This window comes from Neoarius graeffei, chromosome 16, assembly GCF_027579695.1.
Source record: "Neoarius graeffei isolate fNeoGra1 chromosome 16, fNeoGra1.pri, whole genome shotgun sequence".
Taxonomy (NCBI): domain Eukaryota; kingdom Metazoa; phylum Chordata; class Actinopteri; order Siluriformes; family Ariidae; genus Neoarius; species Neoarius graeffei.
Genome location: NC_083584.1, coordinates 24,188,053 through 24,211,628, shown reverse-complemented (window position 1 = coordinate 24,211,628; position 23,576 = coordinate 24,188,053). Strand labels below are relative to the sequence as shown.

Here is a 23,576-nt window from a genome sequence, read left to right as displayed (position 1 = left end):
AACTCAATGTAAACAAACATCTCAGTGACAGATGAGAGAAGGTGGGTTCAGGCTGTGTTCCCAGGCCCTCTCAGTTACTCCCTCTTATGCCTTCCTTATGTTCTTCTGTTCTCACAGCTGAATGTGTGGGAGGATGCAGCTACTGTTCACACACATTGCCCCATTCTGTGGTTGGATTACTTAATATGCTTGTTTGAATGTAACAACAGTAAATTTTACAGTGCAGTTATTTGTGTGGTTGTGTGCACAAATAGGGACATGTTTGATGCAACTGCACCACCGTAACAGATTATATAGCCACTTATTTCTCCAACATGAAAAGAGTAAACGAGACATGTGCAGTATGAAATTATAATTAGCTGAATGCATTATATTAATAATGAAAATGTAACATGAAGAGCTGTTCTTGCACAGTGAAGTGCTGCCATCTTGTGGTCAAACTGAGAAAGTAGGAAAAGCACCAGTTTAGTGGAGCCTAAAAATGCAAAATCATTTTACTACACGAGAGTTCTTTTAAGTCAGCTATATAACAGTTTTATTCTATCCACATTCACTGGATATGAGCAATTGTGCACTCTGATTGATGACTCTACTACTAGGCTATCAAGTCATATGGGCGGCACGGTGGTGTAGTGGTTAGCGCTGTCGCCTCACAGCAAGAAGGTTCTGGATTTGAGCCCAGCGGCCGGCAGGGTCCTTTCTGTGTGGAGTTTGCATGTTCTCCCCGTGTCTGCGTGGGTTTCCTCCGGGTGCTCCGGTTTCCCCCACAGTCCAAAGACATGCAGTTAGGTTAACGTGGGGCGGCCTTGGGCTGAAGTGCCCTTGAGCAAGGTACCAAACCCCTGACTGCTCCCTGGGTGCTCTAGTGTGCCTGCCCACTGCTCTGGGTGCGTGTGTTCACTGCTTCAGATGGGTTAAATGCAGAGGATGAATTTCACTGTGCTTGAAGTGTGCATGTGACAAATAAAGGTTTCTTTCTTCTTCTTCTTCATATACCATGAGTAGAAAAAAAAATGGCAGAACGTTTTGCTGAACCAACCATCTCATCTCATCTCATTATCTCTAGCCACTTTATCCTGTTCTACAGGTTCGCAGGCAAGCTGGAGCCTATCCCAGCTGACTACGGGCGAAAGGCGGGGTACACCCTGGACAAGTCGCCAGGTCATCACAGGGCTGACACATAGACACAGACAACCATTCACACTCACATTCACACCTATGCTCAATTTAGAGTCACCAGTTAACCTAACCTGCATGTCTTTGGACTGTGGGGGAAACCGGAGCACTCGGAGGAAACCCACACGGACACGGGGAGAACATGCAAACTCCGCACAGAAAGGCCCTCGTCGGCCATGGGGCTCGAACCCGGACCTTCTTGCTGTGAGGCGGCAGCGCTAACCACTACACCACTGTGCCACCCTGAACCAACCAAGGATGAAATAAAAACTCTACTCGAAAACAAGACCCCAAAATATTAAAAATAAAAAAAGCAACAAAATATGGAATAAAAGTATTTGATGGTAAGAACACGTTTCGTTTATTTTTCAAGAATTATTATGACAGCATTTTTCACAAGTTGCTACTGTCATTTTGCCAGTTTGTTTACATTCTAGGCGGAAATGATTTTGTCACACGTTTTGTATAAAGTTTTTATTTATTGAGTTTGCAAAAATTAAAAATAAAAATGCGCCGTTTCTCAAAATCCAGTGAACGTGGATAGAATAAAACAGTTATTCCACTCAATCTCTTTATACATGGCTTATAGCCAACTCAGCACTGCGTGCCTCATCGGCTATCAGCTCATGTGCAACTTGATTTCACAGAATAACTCTTAAATATCCAAGTATTTATATTAGATATTATGTACAACAGGGAATGGCTTTTTTAAAGCATTCTTTGTCCATAATCTTGAAAATGCAAATTGTGTTTTAACAAAAATAGGCAAAGATTAGTCAGACAAGTTGGCAATTAGAGTCCGAGCAGCTCTGTTACGCTGCTCCACTTAACCTTTTAGAGAGAAGTGTCACTACAAATCAATTCAAAGTTCTTCGAACTCATCTCCTCACCTTTACCCTATAATGAAACATTTCTATGCTGATAGGTGTGGTGTCTTCCAGGATGCCAGTATTCACATATCCACAGGGTATAAGTGCTCGCTAAATGGTTTGACGAGGAGGAAATGTAGAAGATGTAAATCATATACAGCATATGACAGTGACAGTGCTCTGTAAGGCTATCATGAGAACACCAATTCAGGAAATATTTTTCTATTAGTTCCAGTTATAAAGGCAAAAACGTTAAGGACACAAATTATTGGAGAATATTTGTATCAGAAAGGGAGATGCAAACTTTTGAACAGATTTTTATTACTAGAGTATTAGTATATTAACATACACTATTTGGCTGTTTTTAGTTACTTGTGGTAATGAAGGAAAAATCAGTAAAACAAAAATAAATCTTTTCTACATTTTGTTCTAATAACTCAAACAAAACAAAAAAAAGTTAAATCAGGATTGTTTAATAACTAGGTTATGTTTTTTATTCTTATGAAGAATATAGTGGGTTTAATTGGCTGTTTTTCCATGTACAACAAATGTTTTAAAGTTTTGAACTTTTTTATATTTATATATGAATGTAATTTCTTTTATACATTTTCTGTGTTCAAAGATAAAATGCCATACACCTGCGACCACTGTGACTTCAGCACCGCTGACTCAGCTGCCATGGCGTCCCACATATGCGTTCAACCTGCAGCTGTCAGCAATGAGGCCTTAACCAGCACGATCACCCAAAGCCACAGTCCTTCCACCAGCCACAGTGGCTTCCCCAGGCTGAGGAATGCACTACTACAGCAGCCCTGTTTGCCCACCACCTCCTCCACCCACCTGGAGAGGGCAGCACTAAGCAGCACAGTGGATGAGAACGGAGATGAGGAGAACAAAGGGCATGGAGAGGCCAGTTCTGACAAAATGGATGCCAGTCTATTGAATCTCTCTGTGGAGGCTGCAAGTGACAAAGCAGCAGCTGGAGAATCAGTCCAGAATGGTCTAGTGAGACATCAGTGCCCATACTGTTCCCATGCCACACTATACCCTGAGGTTCTCTGGATCCATCAAAGAATTGCACATAAAATCGACAGCACCACTCTGATCCCTAAGTGGGCTCCTAAAAACGGTGTTAAGGGACCCAAGTCGATTCTTGATTTCAAGAGGCGCACTGGACCACCTCCATTTCTGGAAGGCAAGGACTGCCCCTCACTGCCTCAGACACGAATCCTCCGCACAAGTCCCCCTGAATTAAGCCCCGGAGGGACCAAGGAGAAGCCTCAAAGCAACAGCACTGAATCCACTTACTCTCAAAGTAAGGGTCAGCATGCTGGACGACTGTCACACTCCTCGAAGCAAAGTCCCAGCAGGTCCCGGATAGATGAAGTCAAGTGCACCAAGAACAAAATGGATGCCCACCAATATATCACTTCATCGACAAGTAGAACAAGACCAACACCAAGTCCTCAAAAGACTGGAAGCAGACTAATGGAAAGTAGCTTGCTGCCCCAAGAGGGACTCCGCTTCATGCTCACCAGCAAGCACAATGCTTCTGAGCAAAGAAGTCCCAAACCTCAGACTTCCACCCGATCTGAACCTCCAGCCCAGGACACAGAGCGCTCTCCTGGATATGACCTCTGGAGTAGGCTCAGTCTAGGTGGATCATCCTCACACTCCCAAACTAAAAAGCAGCACACAGGAGACAGTCCAGGAGCTCTTACTGACATCTACAGTTTCTTGAAGAATTGCAACCCTCATGATTTGGCAGCGCTTTATCATCACTGGGGCTTTAGTAACATGATGATGGAGCAAGCAGGTAAGAACAGGAAGTACTTTCATGGAATGTTCCCACATGTTAAGTTAAAACATTGTTACTATATTAGACTATAAGATATTGTTTAAGCAGGACCTGAATTAAGCACTTGCATACAGGCCTCTGAAGGGTTAATGATAAAATTATTTGTACTGAAGAATGAGGGAGCTGAAAGTTTGTCACTTTAAAGGAAAAATCCACAGTAAAACACGCTAGATATGTCAAAAAGTCAAAGTCCTGCTCGTGCCAGGCAATCTCCTGTCCCAGTACTAACCAGGCCCTTAAGGCACATTGGGTAGCATTGATCTCCATTTCAATAGCCCTTGGCCTCTCACTTATACAGCTAGGGTTACAGTGGGGGGCTGGTCCACTGGTGACCACAAGAGTTTGACTCCCCACTCGCATCTGTATTGCAGTATGCCTTGCCAGACAGCAGTAGGTGCCATTTTTATGATGGTCTTTGGTATGACCTGACCGCGAGTAGAACTTGCAATCTCCTAATTGGGAAGCAGACATGCTAACCACTAGGCCAGCTCACAGTTCCATTAGATGTGTGTATATTGAAATATTTCCAATGTGTTTAGTGAGTCTGGTGCATTCTATATTTTTGTTATTCCTATGAAAGGTTAGCAGTTGTCTGCCATGTTGATGTCACAGCAGGACATTGGGAGCACAGTGACATCCATCCATCCATTATCTGTAACCCCTTATCCTGTGCAGGATCGCGGGCAAGCTGGAGTCTATCCCAGCTGATGATTAGTGAGAGGCGGGGTACACCCTGGACAAGTCGCCAGATCATCGCAGGGCTGACACATAGAGACAAACAACCATTCACACTCACATTCACACCTACGGTCAATTTAGAGCCACCAATTAACCTAATCTGCATGTCTTTGGATCGTGGGGGAAACCAGAGCACCCGGAGGAAACCCACACAGACGCGAGGAAAACATGCAAACTCCACACAGAAAGGCCCCCATCGGCCATTGGGCTTGAACCCAGAACGTTCTTGCTGTGAGGCAACAGTGCTAACCACTACACCACCGTGCCACCAGCACAGTGACAGTGGTGTTAAATAGGAGAAAATAATTCAAGGACTAACAGTCAAGTTTCATAGTTAGCTCTTAAAAACAAAAGAAAGAGCAATAGCTTTTTTAACTCACCATTTTCCAATAACATCAAATATCAGATTAATGAAAAACCTGATGTAGTAGTGGAGGCAGCAATTGCTGAACTCAAAAGTTTCAAAAATGCCATGCAGTTCTGAGACCTATAGAGATCTTGCAGTCACGTGACCGGAAAGTACACAGCTGCCATCTTGTCGGTAAAAAACACCGCTGAATACTGCTGCACTCGTGTACAGAATGGATCAATTTCAACCGACGGACTACACGGCTCATTTTTCTAATGAACAGATAACTAGATATATGTCTAAAATAAACGATCTACAGATTAGTGACCCTGATGGCTTACTGGACGTAGTTTTCACTACCGTGTCAGTGGATATGGAACTGCCAGCGGAATACCCAGACGTGTATAATTACCTCATTAACTTTCCCTCGCTGTTCAGTGGTGAAGCACTGCGTGCTTATAAATCTCTGCACAGTTATCTTTACAGAAATTCAGGATTTGTCAGTGACTCAGATGTAGCATCTTGTAAACAAGAAAATAATCCTCATTGGACGGGTAAGTCACTTAAGTATTGAGTATAGCACTGACCAGCCGATTATAGAATAGAATAAGGTAATTCCAGCTGTAATTCCAAATCCTCCGTGTTGTTTACCATGGATCTGGCGTTGGAGAGATAGAGGCTTAGCAGTGGAGGTTTGAGTGGCTGTTTTCTGAGCTTAGTCAACAGGCCGGTGTACCCTCCTGGATTTCGCGCATACGCAGTAGGCTTGGTAGGACAAATCCAAGAGGTAGGATAACTTTACAGAACACCGGCTCTGCAGCCTTGCTTTTGCTTCCTCTCCCGACACCGCCTCCTTCGCTTTGCTTCCGATAACAATCCACGGAGACCCCGCTGGTCTCGCTGTCTCGTCCGGAATGTTGTGCATGCGATGGAAATCGCTACAAACTGTCATTTTCTGCTGGAAACCAATGTCCAGTAAGTCCATACGGTTGTAGTGGATATTGAAGTCCGGTACAGATGAACAACACGCAAAAATACACACAAAAAACATTAAAAACGTACACAGGTAGGGAGAGCTTGTAGCCGCAGGCGTTGTAGTAGAATTGTATATAGTAGGGTTTTCCAGAAGAAAAGGTAGAACCAGAAGTAGAACCAGAAGTAGAAGGCGGAAATATGGCGTTTGACCGACAAGATGGCGTCTGTCACAATCTGGATCGGCTGTGACGTCACATGCAAGTGCTCCATTGTACTGACATATAGCAGAGACTTGGTTTAGCTAATTAGCAATCTACAACCCCGATTCCAAAAAAGTTGGGACAAAGTACAAATTTTAAATAAAAATGGAATACAATGATGTGGAAGTTTCAAAATTCCATATTTTATTCAGAATAGAACATAGATGACATATCAAATGTTTAAACTGAGAAAATGTATCATTTAAAGAGAAAAATTAGGTGATTTTAAATTTCATGACAACAACACATCTCAAAAAAGTTGGGACAAGGCCATGTTTACCACTGTGAGACATCCCCTTTTCTCTTTACAACAGTCTGTAAACGTCTGGGGACTGAGGAGACAAGTTGCTCAAGTTTAGGGATAGGAATGTTAACCCATTCTTGTCTAATGTAGGATTCTAGTTGCTCAACTGTCTTAGGTCTTTTTTGTCGTATCTTCCGTTTTATGATGCGCCAAATGTTTTCTATGGGTGAAAGATCTGGACTGCAGGCTGGCCAGTTCAGTACCCGGACCCTTCTTCTACGCAGCCGTGATGCTGTAATTGGTGCAGTATGTGGTTTGGCATTGTCATGTTGGAAAATGCAAGGTCTTCCCTGAGAGAGACGTCATCTGGATGGGAGCATATGTTGCTCTAGAACCTGGATATACTGGTACCTTTCAGCATTGATGGTGTCTTTCCAGATGTGTAAGCTGCCCATGCCACACGCACTAATGCAACCCCATACCATCAGAGATGCAGGCTTCTGAACTGAGCGCTGATAACAACTTGGGTCGTCCTTCTCCTCTTTAGTCTGAATGACACGGCGTCCCTGATTTCCATAAAGAACTTAAAATTTTGATTCATCTGACCACAGAACAGTTTTCCACTTTGCCACAGTCCATTTTAAATGAGCCTTGGCCCAGAGAAGACGTCTGTGTTTCTGGATCATGTTTAGATACAGCTTCTTCTTTGAACTATAGAGTTTTAGCTGGCAACGGCGGATGGTACGGTGAATTGTGTTCACAGATAATGTTCTCTGGAAATATTCCTGAGCCCATTTTGTGATTTCCAATACAGAAGCATGCCTGTATGTGATGCAGTGCCGTCTAAGGGCCCAAAGATCACGGGCACCCAGTATGGTTTTCTGGCCTTGACCCTTACGCACAGAGATTCTTCCAGATTCTCTGAATCTTTTGATGATATTGTGCACTGGAGATGATGATATGTTCAAACTCTTTGCAATTTTACACTGTCGAACTCCTTTCTGATATTGCTCCATTATTTGTCGGCGCAGAATTAGGGGGATTGGCGATCCTCTTCCCATCTTTACTTCTGAGAGCCGCTGCCACTCCAAGATGCTCTTTTTATACCCAGTCATGTTAATGACCTATTGCCAGTTGACCTAATGAGTTGCAATTTGGTCCTCCAGCTGTTCCTTTTTTGTACCTTTAACTTTTCCAGCCTCTTATTGCCCCGTCCCAACTTTTTTGAGATGTGTTGCTGTCATGAGATTTCAAATGAGCCAATATTTGGCATGAAATTTCCAAATGTCTCACTTTCGACATTTGATATGTTGTCTATGTTCTATTGTGAGTACAATATCAGTTTTTGAGATTTGTACATTATTGCATTCCGTTTTTATTGACAATTTGTACTTTGTCCCAACTTTTTTGGAATCGGGGTTGTAATCTTAAAGATTAACATGCAAGTTTTCCTGCACTCTCAGAAAACAAAAGTACATTATTGTACCTTTAGGGGTACAACGGCTCATCACTGGAACAGTACCCTCAAAAGCTACTTCTTTGTACCATTTATTACTGACTGAGAACATATATGTACCTTTTTGACCTTAAAAACATACACATAGTTACTTTGAGGTCCAATAATGACCCCTAGGAGGTACATTAGTTTAGATTGTACCTTGGGGGACAGAAATGGACTCCTACTGTACCCCTATTTCTGACAGTGTGGGTGGATTTTTCCTTTAAGTACAAGCCTGAAAGCTGATAAGGTTCGCAAATAAAGGATTACAAAACATCATCTATTAATGCACATTTAAAACGTAATTTGCTTTGTTTTAATTACTAAATTATTTGCTTATGGGTCAACTGAATTCAAATATAAGGATTTTTTCTTACAAACTCCCAATGTTTAATTTTCAGGGAGATAATTTAAGTGTTCTTTTTAAAAACAAGGGAGCCTCTGTAATATGATTGCACTGAAAAAGTTGAGTGATTGGCATCTTAGACAAATGATGTTGTGATATAAAATATAAGCGCTTATCAGGTTCAAATTTGCAAACAAGGGCTGGGCGAACATCATCTTTAGGGGTCGCCACAGCAGATCATCCAGATCCACATCATTGATCTGACATAGGTTTTACACCAGATGCCCTTCCTGATGTAACACTCCCCAGTCTATCCGGGCTTGGGACTGGCACTAAGTATGCACTGGCTTGTGCAACCCCACTGGCTGGGTACTTTTGCCAAATCTGCATGTCTTTAGACTGTGGGAGGAAACCGGAGCACCAGGAGTAAACCCATACCGATACAGGGAGAACAGAATTCCACACAGAAAGGCCCCCATTGACTGTGAGGTTTGACCCTGTAACCTTCTAAGGCTGGGCAAGCATGCAGGATGTATATATGAATTATTATCCATTTAATGGGTTAAGGGATGGGCATTTGTAAGATTGTTTGTAATTTGCATATTTATGTATATATTCATTTTTAGACAAAAAAGATGCTTCTTGTTACTTTGTATTGTTTCCATCCCTTGTTTCATGTCTTAGCCCAACAGCAAAAATAAAAGCATGCAGGAAAAGCAAATAAGGACAGGCAGAATCAAGGGCAAACATATTTGCCTAATGAGACATTCTTGCTTACTGAAGCATCAATTTAAAGTGACTTCATTTATTAACTTGTTGCACAGCTAGCGCCTGTCACTCCATAACTGATCTGCGTTTACACAGCACAGTGGGATACACCGAATAAACATTAATTAAAACATTATTGCACTTGTACATCACACATATTAAATGCTGATGGTTTCTAACTTTCAGCTGGCTTCTCAGATGCACATTTTTTTTGTCAGGCACATTTTAATTGACTTTTATCCAAGTTGTTTATTTGTGCTCATTGTTCCTTATTTAATTAAAACCGAATTTACATTTATTATTATTATTATTATTATTATTATTATTATTATTATTATATAATTTACTGGAATCATTTCCATTTATCTATTTATTTATACTGGGGGTGGGGTGGTTGTGGGTTGTTGAGCTAGATAGATATTCATTAAAGCTGAATGGATGTAGATTCAAGGCAACAAGAAGGCACTCATTTGGGTATCAAGGTATAGCTGACTTGTACCGGTAGGATTCTACAAAGAACCTTGATTAAGGGTTTCCCAAAAAGGAAAAAAAAAAAAAAAACAAGCAACACTTTAGAGATTTACTGTAGATTCATGGACTAAGGCTCTGAATCTCAAGAAATCTCTCTGTTTTGAACGACATCTCTTTATGGAATGACAATATAAAGCAATTCCTTATTTGGTTTACGGTTATTTAGCACAAAATTCTTTCAGCACAAGTCTTTTAGCACAAATCTAAGCTCTTTAGCACAAGATCCAAGAACACTTAATCTTTATCTATGTATAATCTAGTAGTGATAGAATGATCTGTAGTTATATGACCCTCTGTTTTTATACTTGTCGGATGGATCACAGCTTTCTTTTAGAAACTCTTATTGGCTACTTAACGGAGTGCTCAATTTAAAGGGAACAATAGGATTACAGAAGCAAAAATTTTCGCCATCTATCCCATTGTTATTACAACAGTTTTAGATCGCTCGGCTAGGGGACGGCACTAAAAACCATCCATTATCTGTAGCCGCTTATCCTGTTCAACAGGGTCGCAGGCAAGCTGGAGCCTACCCCAGCTGGCTATGGGCAAGAGGCAGGGTACACCCTAGACAAGTCACCAGGTCATCACAGGGCTGACATATATGCCGCTTTTCCACTACCAACGCGGCTGAGTCGGGCTGAGCCGTGCCGTGCTGAGTCGAGCTGAGTGGGGCTGTTGGAGTTGCATTTCGACTACAACCGCGCTGAACCGTGCTGGCTGGAAGTGGGTGGACACATTGGGTGGAGTTAGCGAAAGTGGGTGGACGTCAGGTGATGTCGTTAGGCGGCGCAAACAGTGACATCAGTGATCTTTTAAGCGGTAGTCTCACAACCCGGATAGTAAACAATAAACATGGAGTCGTTAGTGTTGCTGGTCTTGGTGCTGTGGCTTGTTGTCACCGACAATGCCAACAGATACTAGCAAGAGCGTATAGATGAGGCGAGGCGCATAAGGCTTCAGAAATTCTCGTAATTCGTAATTCTCCTTCTTCCGGGTTTACGGTGTTTACAGATCCCAGCGTGCTCGCGGGGCGTGTGTGGGCATGTGAGGACACTCCTCCTCACCAATCAGTGCACAGGGGAGTGTCTCCTCACGCCCCTAGCCCCACTCGGCTCGGTTTGGCTCGCTTCAGCCCCACTCCAAAACCGTGCGAGTTTTGGGTGCTGAGTAGGGCTGAAGCGAGCTGAGTCGTGCTGTTCTTCGGTAGTCGAAACGCGAGCCGTGTCGGGCTGAAGTGAGCTGAAGTGAGCAGTGGAAAAGGGCCAATAGACAACCATTCACACCTATGGTCAATTTGGAGCCACCAATTAGCCTAACCTGCATGTCTTTGGGGGAAACCAAAGCACACCCACACAGACAGCATACAAACTCCACACAGAAAGGCCCTTGTTGGCCGCTGGGCTCGAACCCAGGACCTTCTTGTTGTGAGGCGACAGTGCTAACCACTACACCACCGTGCCACCCCCACACTAAAAACCAGTGTCTGAAAATGTCGGTAAATGTCCTGAAAATTGTGTAAAAATAGGTAACAACAGAAAGAAAGAAAATAATGAAGATGAAAAGAGAACACTGATAGAGAAAAGGAAATAAAATTTTCCAAGATTTGCATGTACATGCCAATAAGTTGAGAAAAAATTATTTTCATTTGTGAAGGTGAAATTTATCATGAGAAAAAAGTCGCATTACAAGTAATACACGCGACAGGTAATTAAAACTGTTAACTTTCCCACGTGAAACTAATGTTTTGACGTCGCAGCAACACACGTTTCTTGCACATGCATTGACCGTAGCTATAGATGCATTTCCACACTTAACATGCACAGCAGCAGAAATTCCAGCTTCCAGTCCCTAAGCAATCATAATAAACCCCTTCCTATAGCAAGATGAGTATTTTTTTTTTCGAATATTGTGACCATAATCCAGAGTTGTGCTAAAGAACATAAGAGTTGTGCTAAGAGACTTTAGAACTTGTGCTAAAAGATTTTGGATTTGTGCTAAAAAACTTCTGTGCTAAATAACCCGATACCCCTTATTCACTATTAGCCTGGGAAATCCCATGCTGCTTTGCACAATCGTTCCGATCTGAAAAGACAGCATGGAAACTATGGTCTAAAGGCTCGCCTGAGTTAGGGAGCCAATCAGAGAGTGGGGAGGGGTGGAAAGACGGTGACGCGTACTACTCGACAAACGGAAGCTTGTAGTTTATTTGGGACTGTTTACGGATCACATTTAACATGGCGGCGAGCGATACGAACCAAACTTTCAATCAAGCTTTAGACACTGTTCTGAATAGTTTAGAGCGAAAGTTTGTTTTAAAACGGCAGTAATCATTCGGTGCCATTGTTTTCCTATTTTTGTTTTGCCTTCTCTTTCCTTCTCTTCTTTGTCTTCTTCGTCGCTCTAACTACGTCACCGGGTACAACTGCCATGATTGGCCATGGGCCATGATTGGCCATACGCCAAATGATAGACATTCGCAACGTCCAATAAACGGCCGTTGACAATCGTAAACCACACCTCCCCTACGAGAAATTCAATAGGCGGATTCCAGACCATATTTCACTTGTGATATGGTCTGGTGTTAACCAGACTAATTCACTATTAGGGGGGAAAAAAATCTTCAACACAAAATCACTGAAACCTGCCAAAACAAATGAATGTGCACAAGCACAAGAACCCAACAAAAGTTTGCAAAGAGCAAACAGGGTTTAAATAAAATTGTGCTCTCCATCTAATGCAAAACAGGTGAGTCTAACGAGTCATTGGGACAAGCAGGTAGTATTCAGGAGACGGGGACCTCTGGTGGTATGAAGTGGGATCCCTGTGTACTGATGTGACGTACCAATATACACCGCACACAAACACCCGGCCTCAAAAGGTTAATGGAACTATTGAGTAATGTGTTCATCTTTATGCAAACTCTTAAAATGTGCAAAAGCATTTCAGACAGCTATCGCTGAGAGGCATTTAAAGCAACATGCTTCCAATGCCATGGCAGGCAATCTCTGAGGGCTCACAGTGCCTCGATTCTACAAATATGCAAAGCAGCACAGAGAGGGGAAAAGAGAGAGAGAGAGAGTGAAAGAGCAAGAGGAGTCAAATTAAGCCACCAGCTGCTTTGAAAAAAATGGTGATTACTGACTCTTTCTCTTTCTCCTTCGTTTTTTTTCCCCTCTCCACATCTTCGCTGCAAGACAATTTGCTGCGCTGCTGTTGTCCGACGCAGCCAGGGCTCGAGTGTTAAACTACACAGAGACAGAGGAAGTTCCTGTCAGCTGTCAAGCCTGATATCATCAGGCTCCACTTTAGCCCTTTAAGTCACATACAATACAGTGACCTTTCTAACATCGGGCTTCCCTTTTGTTCATGCCGTCCGCTGCTCTTCCTGTTAGCGCAGCTCATGCATGCTAATAACTTGGAGACTCATGTTTACGAAAGGTGGCCTGGTTTCGCTCTGCCACCAACACTCTCAGTCACAGCTTGTCATCACGACAATGCAGGGCCGTGGGGGTCAGAGCAGGTAGGGGCAACCGGTGCCAAGTGACGGACACGAGCCAAGAGGACAGCATTTCTGTGCGTGCTCTTTTTTACCACCCCTAAGGGGGAAGCGTAAAGGCAGACCACTCCAAGTCCCACTTCTGTTCCTGTTTCTCTGGCGGGCCTTTCTGCTGCCACATGGGTGTCCTAGCAAATCGCCCGAGTGGACGAGGCTTGACAGAGCCAGAGCGACAGGCAGGAAAAGAACATCCAGCTGCTCAGCTAGAGGAGAAAAGAGCAAAGGAGGGGGAAATAGAGAGGGAAAGAGCAGGAGGGAGGGCAGAGAAAGGGAGAGAGTGGCACACCTGACATGTGACATGATAGCGTAGATGAGGGCACATCACAGGGCGAGGCTTTTAATTCACTGTAATTTATGCGGTTGTGTGGGGCCTTGTGTGTGTCAGCCTGTCAGAACTGCTCACGTGATGCAGCCAGACAGCTTCTCATCCAGGCCCTCAAGGTAGCTCACATAATGACACATAAGACATACTAATGATGTTTGCTTCTCTTTCTGTCTCGTGCTCGCTCCCTATTTCTCTCGTTTCATATATTTCATATAATGTTTCCTCTCTCCAACTGAAATTTCCTCCTATTTCTCTTTGTGTGCCTGTGTGTGTGTTATAGGGATGGCGAGGTCAGGGCAAAAAGAGGGCGAGTACGTCTGTCCAGTGTGCGGGAAGAGCTTTAGCCAACCCAGCCATTACCGCACACACATGAGATCTCATACAGGTAAAGACTTTTATTTATTATTTATTTATTTGTTTGTTTGTTAGTTTATTTTTATTTATTTTTGGCATTGATGATTCCATGATGGGGCGGCACGGTGGTGTAGTGGTTAGCGCTGTCGCCTCACAGCAAGAAGGTCCTGGGTTCGAGCCCCGTGGCTGGCGAGGGCCTTTCTGTGCGGAGTTTGCATGTTCTCCCCGTGTCCGCGTGGGTTTCCTCCGGGTGCTCCGGTTTCCCCCACAGTCCAAAGACATGCAGGTTAGGTTAACTGGTGACTCTAAATTGACCGTAGGTGTGAATGTGAGTGTGAATGGTTGTCTGTGTCTCTGTGTCAGCCCTGTGATGACCTGGCGACTTGTCCAGGGTGTACCCCGCCTTTCGCCTGTAGTCAGCTGGGATAGGCTCCAGCTTGCCTGCGACCCTGTAGAAGGATAAAGCGGCTAGAGATAATGAGATGAGATGAGATGATTCCATGATTGGGGTGCCATTTGTTTTCTACTTAGTGTCCTTCATAGCAACCTCTGTGCATGTTTCAGGTAAATACATTACCTTTCAACATTAATAAAACCTAACAAAACGGCATTTCACCTCCTCCATCCCACTATAACTTCACAGTATGTTGAAGTAAAACATTCTTCAAAAATCTCATTATATTTGCATTCATGTAAGAATTCATTTTCCTGAACAATTTCACCCTGAGGTGGTGTAGTGGTTAGCACTGTTGCCTCACAACAAGAAGGTTCTGGGTTCGAGCCCAGTGATGGGGGCCTTTCTGTGTGGAGTTTGCATGTTCTCCCTGTGTGGGGTTGCTCTGGTTTCCCCCACATTCCAAAGACATGCAGGTTAGACTAATTGGTGGCTCTAAATTGACTGTAGGTGTGAGTGGTTGTTTGTCTCTGTGTGTCAGCCCTGCGATGACCTGGCGACTTGTCCAAGGTGTACCCCGCCTCTCACCCATAGTCAGCTGGGATAGGCTCCAGCTTGCCTGCGACCCTGCACGGTTACGGATAATGGATGGAATTTCACCCTGATAAAATATTTGGAATATTCCACAAGTCACATGATCAGCAGGAAGTTGCATCATCCTGAAGATAATGTAAAGAAGAAAATTTGATTTTGTTGTTAATTTTGTTGAAGGTTGACATTTTTACCTTCGCCAACTTTATTGTAGGAGATTGTTTTTGCCTCAGATTGTTTGTCTGTTTCCAACATACGTCAAAAAGTAGTGAATGGATGTTGATATAATTTTGAGGGATGGTGGGCCATGGGCCAAGGAACAATTGATTAGATTTTGATGCAAATCTGAATACATGGCTTGGCAGAGGTATACACTCTACCCAGTGCCCTTCTAGTTATGAATGATTTAATGCATGCTTTCTTTAATTTTTAAGCGTTATGAAGGCTAAATGGTACTGCAATCATGTAATCTCCTTTAAACACATAGTCAAGGATAATTTGAACTGTGTGATAATCACTTTTGAAGTATAAACACTGAAACTGAGTAAAGTACACAAATAGCCATAAGCCATCCAAACTATGAAATCGCATAAGCTCAAGTCACCCAGTTCAGATTTCTTTGTGTATGTGTGTAAATGCATTTGTGAGTGATCTCTCTGTCCTTCGATGAGCTGACTTACATTTTACACTCACCAGCCACTTTAATAGGAACTTCTTCTTGATTCTAAGATTCCTGTTCTTGGCTAGCTAGTCTGGCTAACGCGACTTCAAAGCTCTGCGAGCATTTGCTCTGGCAAAGATATTAAGCCCAACCGTTTCCCAAAGCGCGTGGTTGACCCGCCTCCCTGAACTGCCTCAGTTTGCTACTGGTCGAAGCCAGAAAAGGCTGTGACGAAGCTTAAACCAATCACATCACTCTTTCCTCTGACGTATGTGATGCGACGGAAACTGCTTGACTAACAGGAAGAAGATAAATACCTCCAGGGCTGCTCTTTGCTCCGTTTTCAATGAGAACTTCCCGTTGAATGCTTTCAATACAGCATCTACCGCTGTGTCAAAGGCTTGCCGCTGCTCCATGTTCGTAATGTTTCTAGTGAATGAAGCGCTTCCGGCATAGATTCTGTAAACAATCTATGGCTTCCGGTCGCAGTTCTACTACGTCACTGCCTTGAACACGCCTCTACCCAGGGCCGTTGGAGATGCTCAAAGTTGATTGGCTCCCGATTTTTCGGGAGCTTGGAAGAGCTGGAGATAGCTTGCCTTGCCAGACTAAGCTCACAACAGGCCCTCGTGTTGCGTCACACTTAGGATGGGCGGGCCCAGGCTATTGGCTAGCAGGAGTGGAACCCAATGTGGTCTTCTGCTGTTGCATGCTGAGATGCTTTTCTGCTCACCACAGTTGTAAAGAGCTGCTATATCCTTCCTGGCAAAACAGCTCGAACCAATCTGACCATTTTCCTCTGACCTTTCTTATCAACAAAACGTTTCCACCCACAGAACTGTCGCTCACTCAGTGTTTTTTGTTTTTTGCACCATTCTGTGTAAACTCTAAAGACCGATGTGTGCGAAAACCCCAGGAGATCAGCTGTTTCTGAAATACTCAAAGCAGTCCATCTGGCTCAAACCAACATCCATGCCACAGTGAAAGAAAGTCACACTTTGAGATCACATATATATTTTTCCCATTCTGATGTTTGAACTGAACCTCTTGATTTGTATCTGCATGATTTTATGCATTGTGCTGCTGTCAAGGGATCGGCTGATTAGAGAACTGCAGAAAACAGCAGGTGTATGGGTGGGTGTTCCTAATGAAGTGGCCAGTGAGTGTATGTGCCACATATGTGAGTGAACGGACTTTTCACTAATCTGGAAAATATCCATCAAAGTGCAGCGGTACATCCAAGCCAAGCTACACAGAACACTTCTCACACAGTGCATTCATATTCTTTTTGACAGCTACACTAATGGCACTTTTGGAGATAAAGACATCCTGCATAGTATACAATAAACAATGAGAATTTTTTTGAACAAATATTAACAAATTCTTAAGAATGGGATCAAGGGCATGTCAAACTTTGACTATAAGAACCAAAATTCAGTGGCGTAACCTTACATAAACGCTCCATGGGGTTTGCTTTGGGAGGAAACACCAGTTATGAACCAGCTGTTGTGTGTTCACATTAAAACTGGTGAACAAATGTGAAGTCATAGGGCTGTGGATGTGCAGATTTGATTTGTGAATGACAAAAACGTCACCTGTAAAGAGTGGTTTTTATTTTGTTCGGACTTGAATTATTCAGTTGTAAGTATTCCTGCAAAGCCATCATACAGTTTCCTCAGAAAACTGTAAGCATCTGCAACAATGTCTTGCTGAAACATACCGTCTTTCGTTAAAAGAGTAGACTTGTGTTCACTCAGTTAGACTAGAAGCACTTAGGCAAGCAGGGAGTACAAGAGATATGTGAGTTCTTTTAGAAGAATGTGCGAAGGCTGCTTGTGTTAGCCAGCCTGATCCCCAGTGACAGAGGCCAAATACTACATTATACAGAAAGAGGCTTCTCTCCACACATGGAGTTATAATCAATGTCATCAGTGATTGCTTGCTTCAGTGTTAGTGTCCAAATGAAATGGGGCAGGGGCCTCAGGCCTCCATTAGCATATGCTAACTCTGTATGTCAGCCTAAATTGGTAGTTTCAGCCTACTGTCTGCTGCTTCTGCTACACTAACTGGTGATGCTAATCTAAGCCTAATGCTGAATGAGCGTGAGTTTCTTGCACAGTCTGGCTGCTGGTTGCTCTTATAGGAGCTCTGTTTAGATACTCTACTTTAAAAGCAGTATATTATTCCTTATCCCCTTAGTTGTAGAAAGGCGATGAATATGTGTTCAGTACGCAGGCCAAAACAGGCAAACAACTTTGCAATCATGAGGCAGTGGATTTGCACTCTTGAATGGAAAAAAGCTGCCAGATGGCTAGTGCAAGGGCTGACATACTAATCCGAGCATGTGTGGTGTATCTGGAGAAAACTGTAGCAACGAAAATGCCAGTGTTGTATTATTCATATATGAACATATGACAATACGCATTTCTCAATTCCAAAAATGACATGCATAATCACATTTTCTGTTTATTCAAGAAAACTGCTAGGCCTCTAGCTCAAAGGACTATAATTCCATAGAGCAGAATATTATGGAGGCAAATCCCATAACTGCAAAATCAGCTCATGTAGGAAGCAGCATCCGTTTTTCGTTTCCGGTTGAGAGTACGTCGTGCGCATTCTGGCTGCCGCTTTTCACCAGAGCTTTTTTATTTTATTTTTATTTATTTTTTCTTTTTCTATTTTCATTTTATTTATTTTTTGTGTGTGTTTGTGTAGTTTGATGTTTGTTTGAGTGTTTTGTCCGCCGGTTGTGGTGTAGCTCCGGACCCAGTTTTGGGCGTCGGTTCCCTCCAGGCCTTGGTTTGCTGTGGGTGATGCCTGCGCTCCCAGCTGTGGACTGCAGTGAGCTCGCTGCTCATTTTACATCGTGGTTGTCCAGCGCTCTGTGCTTTAACGCTTGGTGTGATGTTCCGAGCGATGTTGCTCGGTGGTGTCGCGGCGGCTGTGCAGGCGGTTTGGGACACGCCAGCGCTCTGCGTGGCGGAGCTTCTGTGCTCGCTTTGTGGATCCATGGTGTGGTGCTCGAGCGATGTTGCTGGCGGCGTCACGGCGGCGGTGCTGGAGATGTGGGACTCGTTTTTATGCGCCTTTTGGTGGGACTGTGGCTGCTACACCACGGGAATTACATCCTAACCCCTACTTGGTGGACTTTTTATTTTTATTTTATTTAATTATTACTATTTTTTTCTTTATTATTTATTTATTATTTTTTTTTTTCCTTGTCTATATTGTAAAGCGTCCTTGGGTTTCTTGAAAGGTGCTATATAAATGTAACTTATTATTATTATTATTATTATTATTATTATTATTATAATTTTCAGCACATCAATTGAACAAACAAACAAATAAACAGGTAGCAAGTTTGCTTTAAACTAGGGTGACCAGACGTCCCGGTTTTACCGGGACAGTCCCGATTTGGGGTTGTGTGTCCCGAGTCCCGACAAAAGTCTGTCGGGACACGGATATGTCCCGGTTTTCGCCACTCGCGACGTTTGCGACTGAGCAGCGTGGGAATCATTAGCGGAGAAATGTCTGCATTTACTATTTTGATGAATTGACAGGAATCGCAAACTTTCCTGGTTACTGCCCCCTGGCCCTGTGGCATGGGTGTTTATTTAGCCACATTATTCCAGACAACAGAACGGGTTGGCATGCAACAATAAAATAAACATTAACTGGCGCGAATGTTCTTTGTCTAGCAGCTAGCAGCAGTAATGCCGCAGCAATTATGCCGAAAAGAAACTGTACCTTTTCCAAAGATTTACAGGGCACCTACCCCTTCCTCCGAGAGGTGCAGAACAATGCGCACGAAGCCAACTGCACACACTGTAAGTGTTTTGTTCTTGTACTGAGTTGGGTAGCCTATGTTGCAAATATTTTACGGAAGCTGCGAGAGGCCCTTCATATATTCTTTTTTTATTCACCTTGTTATCCCGAGATAACGACATAATTAATTCAGGATCTTGAGAAAACAACACAACTAATTCGAGATCTCGAGAAAACAAAACAATTATTTCATGATCTCAGCTGGATCACTGTATCTCCGTCGGTAGAGACGAAGCCGGGCCAGTCTTCTGCGAAGGTGCCGCGGACTAATTTTGAAATTATCCCATATTAAAAGACTTAATGCAATCTCTCCCTGTGTCAACCCCTGATCAAAATATTGCCTTATTAGGTGATCGATTATTCCAGACATTCTAATGACCAAAGTTGCGTCTATACAGAATGAGAAATAGCCCCAAAGTCAGCATATCACAAGTCTCTTGGCGCACCTGAATGAACCATTTCTCAGCTGTTTACTCGAGATCATGAAATAATTGTTTTGTTTTCTCGAGATCACGGAATAATTGTTTTGTTTTCTCGAGATCTCGGAATAGATCTCAAATTAGTTGTGTTGTTTTCTCGAGATCCTGAATTAATTATGTCGTTATCTCGGAATAACAAGGTGAATAAAAAAAAGGATTGTATGAAGGGCCTCTCTCGGCTTCCGTAGTATATATTCTCAAATCACTTGTCTCTTTTTTGTTTCTGTTGAACATACCATTCTGACAGTTTGGCCATACTGCTGTGTTGAACAGCTTGTTGCACCTTCCATTAAAGTGTTCACTTTTGTACACATCTTCTTGCTTTATTCATTCAGTTGTGGGGAATGGTTAGTAAGGTTGATTCTGACCTAGGCTATGCTGAGGTCACATATCTACTTTTTAAGTTCATGCTATAGTGCATACAATTTTAGAGATATAGCCTACATGTGCATAAGCATTCTTCTTGGTGTTCTCACAAACAGGTGAAATAAATCAGTTTAAATTTGGCCTATGGACATAGCCTGGCCTATTCTCAGCCATTACAAAATCTGTTGTCTGACCATAATTTAACTGATCTGTATACCACTATGCTACTAGATAACAAAATGCCTGTTTGTTTTATTTCATGTGAGATGTTGATAAATGTGAGCTTCAACAAAATGATAAGAGCACCTCTCTGAGTGCCATGTTTACGTAAAAAAAAGGTGTGCGTGCACGAGCATGGTCGCGTGCAAAAGTGTCCCGGTTTCAGACTAGGGAAATCTGGTCACCCTACTTTAAACTCTAAACCAGTGAACCAACAAATATTATTTTCTGGCTGTAAAATCTGGCAATGAGTCCATGTTCTGCCAACCAGATGATCAAGTAGAGCATCCTTGAACAGCAGCACACCCACGAGGTTGCCAAATTCCTAATATAATGTGTAAGATCAATAATATTTCGAAGTACAAGTGACTGATTTTATAATGCCACTCCAATCTACGCACAAAGGAATTCTACCCATTCCTTCCCGCTTCCATGGACATGCTTGACCAATCCACTCTGACATACAGTAAGGTTTAACTAATCCCTCCTGCTTTTGCAGAAAGTTTGGCCAATCACACCTACTCCCACAGTTCGTAATCTTATTCATACCTGCCTGTGACATTTTCTAATTAACTTAGTTGGATCTGATTCCCAAATACAAACAGATTAGTAACTACAGTGACCCTGGCCAAGATAATTTGTTGAAGATGAATGAATGAACATGGTAAACACATCGCACAGCAGTACACAAGCAACCCCCTGTGCAAGCAACCTGCTGTGGCCACCACTCTCCCATGTTAATGAACTTGGCCTTTTTTGTCCCGTGAGCTTCATATGTGACCGCTAGCTCCCATCTGCATATAAGTAAGAACTGTCCACTCCTGCAACCTAGTCCAAATGCACACCTCTACTGTACATGGCAGTCCAACATACTCATTAGCTTCCAATATGATCTTTACAAGGGGTTTATCTTTATCCACTGTCTGTGACAGGCAAACATTTGTTTTGTCAAACAAAAGGTCTCTGCTAGGTCTGTTTGATGCTGTAATATTAATCTGGTAACAATCACCATCTACAGATAAAGTATGGGACTCCTTAAAATGCTTTACTGGTGGTGTAGCAGGCAAGGCAGCTACCAAGATTTGCCATTTCAGGCCAACCCAGGTAATCGTATCAAAGGTCAGATCATAAAAGACTATAGCAAGTTGACATCACTAGGATGGCTTTGTGTCTGGTTTCTTCAGGGCATAGACCCAAAGCAAAATACCACCTCTGCACATGCATTAAGTGGAGGAGGTCCAAACGAACTCCGACAAGGTTGTCTCTATTGAGGTTTTTCACCCACGTGACCAAGTCATGTGAGGCTGCCATTTTGGACGTCACGGCTCGAATCAGTTTGAATGCGAGGAAGGCGACAAACGAAAAACATAAAAGAAAAAGGAGCGAGATGCAGAAAACACCTTCACTATCCAGCGACGTAGGGCATTTACAGGGCAAGGTATTTGCAAAAATTGAGGTTAGCAGGCTTAGAGAACGATGTTTACCTGCTTCCACCAGGATTGTTCACTGACGTACGGAAGTATACGAAGCCCTCGTCTTTACCTGACTTTGGCCCACATGATCTGTATACCTATGTCGTTAAAAACCCATCGCCATACACAGGTATTGATCTGAAAGCGTATAAGAGTTTGGATACCTACAAATATTTTGTGTCAGGCTGGGTAACATGGCTACATCAGTGGGTCGTCCCTGGAGCCGGTGGTCGCCATCTTATTACAGCTAAGGTTTGTTCACATTTTCATTTACTTTCGGTCCTCAGGATAAACAAAATGTTATTAAATGTCATTGAAATAACTTCTTAGTCTGTTGAGACATGGCCCGTTATAAATTTGCTGTTACCAGGCAATGACCAAGAACTGTATTATTAGGGTCAGTGTCTGTGTTGTAGCAGTGTACTAGCAGCTAGCTGTTAGCACTAGCTAATGTCAACAACATCATCGCTGGTATGTTACTGTAGCAATGTTTACATTCAGTCATTTGGATGACTGTTAAAACCTTTCAGTCTCAAGTTTTTCCTTTACTGTATTTACTAGTTTAATGTAATTATGATCCGGCAGCTATTTACACCGATCCAGTGTAAATAGCTGCCGGAGCGCGCTCTGGCTTGCTCCCCCTCAAATTAAGCAGCGCGCTCCGGCTTGCTCCCGGAGCACTGCTTAATTTGAGGGGGAGCAAGCCGGAGCGCGCTCCGGAACCTCGGCCGGAGCACTCCGGGAGCAAGCCAGAGCGCGCTGCTTAATTTGAGGGGGAGCAAGCCGGAGCCCGCTCCGGAACCTCGGCCGGAGCACTCCAGGAGCAAGCCGGAGTGCGCTGCTTAATTTGAGGGGGAGCAAGCCGGAGCGCGCTCTGGAACCTCGGCCGGAGCACTCCGGGAGCAAGCCGGAGCGCGCTGCTTAATTTGAGGGGGAGCAAGCCGGAGCGCGCTCCGGAACCTCGGCCGGAGCACTCTGGGAGCAAGCCGGAGCACGCTGCTTAATTTGAGGGGGAGCAAGCCGGAGCGCGCTCCGGCAGCTATTTACACTGGATCCGGTGTAAATAGCTGCCGAATCATAATTACAGTAAACTAGTAAATACAGTAAAGGAAAAACTTGAGACTGAAAGGTTTTAACAGTCATCCAAATGACTGAGCGTAAACATTGCTACAGTAACATACCAGCTATGATGTTGTTGACATTAGCTAGCTTGACCTTCAAAATGGCGGACACCGGGGCGTCACGTGACCCTGTGACATCAGGTGAAAAACCTCAATTAAGTTGTCAATCTCTGAACATGCAGTTTGCAAGGCACTGTTCTAATCCAAATTATTCCAAGATATTCCAACAGATTTTACAATTTTGCCTGATTATTTGCAAAGATATACTACATGTATTGGCTTCTTTCCCCACACTGGTAGCCATGTTCCATGTTACACTAAGTTTCCAAAGCATTCTGGGAATTTTCTTCTATCTCTCCATTTGAAGTCTTTATTTGGAAACTCTGTTTGGAGAGCTAGATGACCAATAGATGACTTGGAACCATGTGATCAAAATGTGCTATGTCATAAGCATCCGCCATGATGGTGGATATACAAAGCAAGTAGGATGGCAGCCGCTGAAACCGTGTCTGTAAACAATGCTGAATTTTCTCAGTATTACCACGATTTGAACGATCAAACGAAGATAGATGTGTGTGGTTTTGACCCATATTATTTTAAA

At 43.3% G+C, this 23,576-nt stretch overlaps 1 protein-coding gene across 6 annotated transcripts in view; it reads left to right on the top strand.

Annotated features, from left to right (window-relative positions):
- Positions 1–23,576, top strand: part of znf516 (zinc finger protein 516) — a 116,419-nt gene that overhangs the window by 70,477 nt on the left and 22,366 nt on the right. For all 6 annotated transcript variants that reach the window (XR_009656793.1, XM_060942664.1, XM_060942662.1 and 3 more), the window contains 2 exons: positions 2,668–3,861; positions 13,774–13,878. Coding sequence is in view for 5 of the 6 variants with exons in the window: in XM_060942664.1 (XP_060798647.1) it covers positions 2,668–3,861; positions 13,774–13,878 (1,299 nt within the window). In the remaining variant the exon portion in view is untranslated. The remainder of the gene's footprint in view (positions 1–2,667; positions 3,862–13,773; positions 13,879–23,576) is intronic.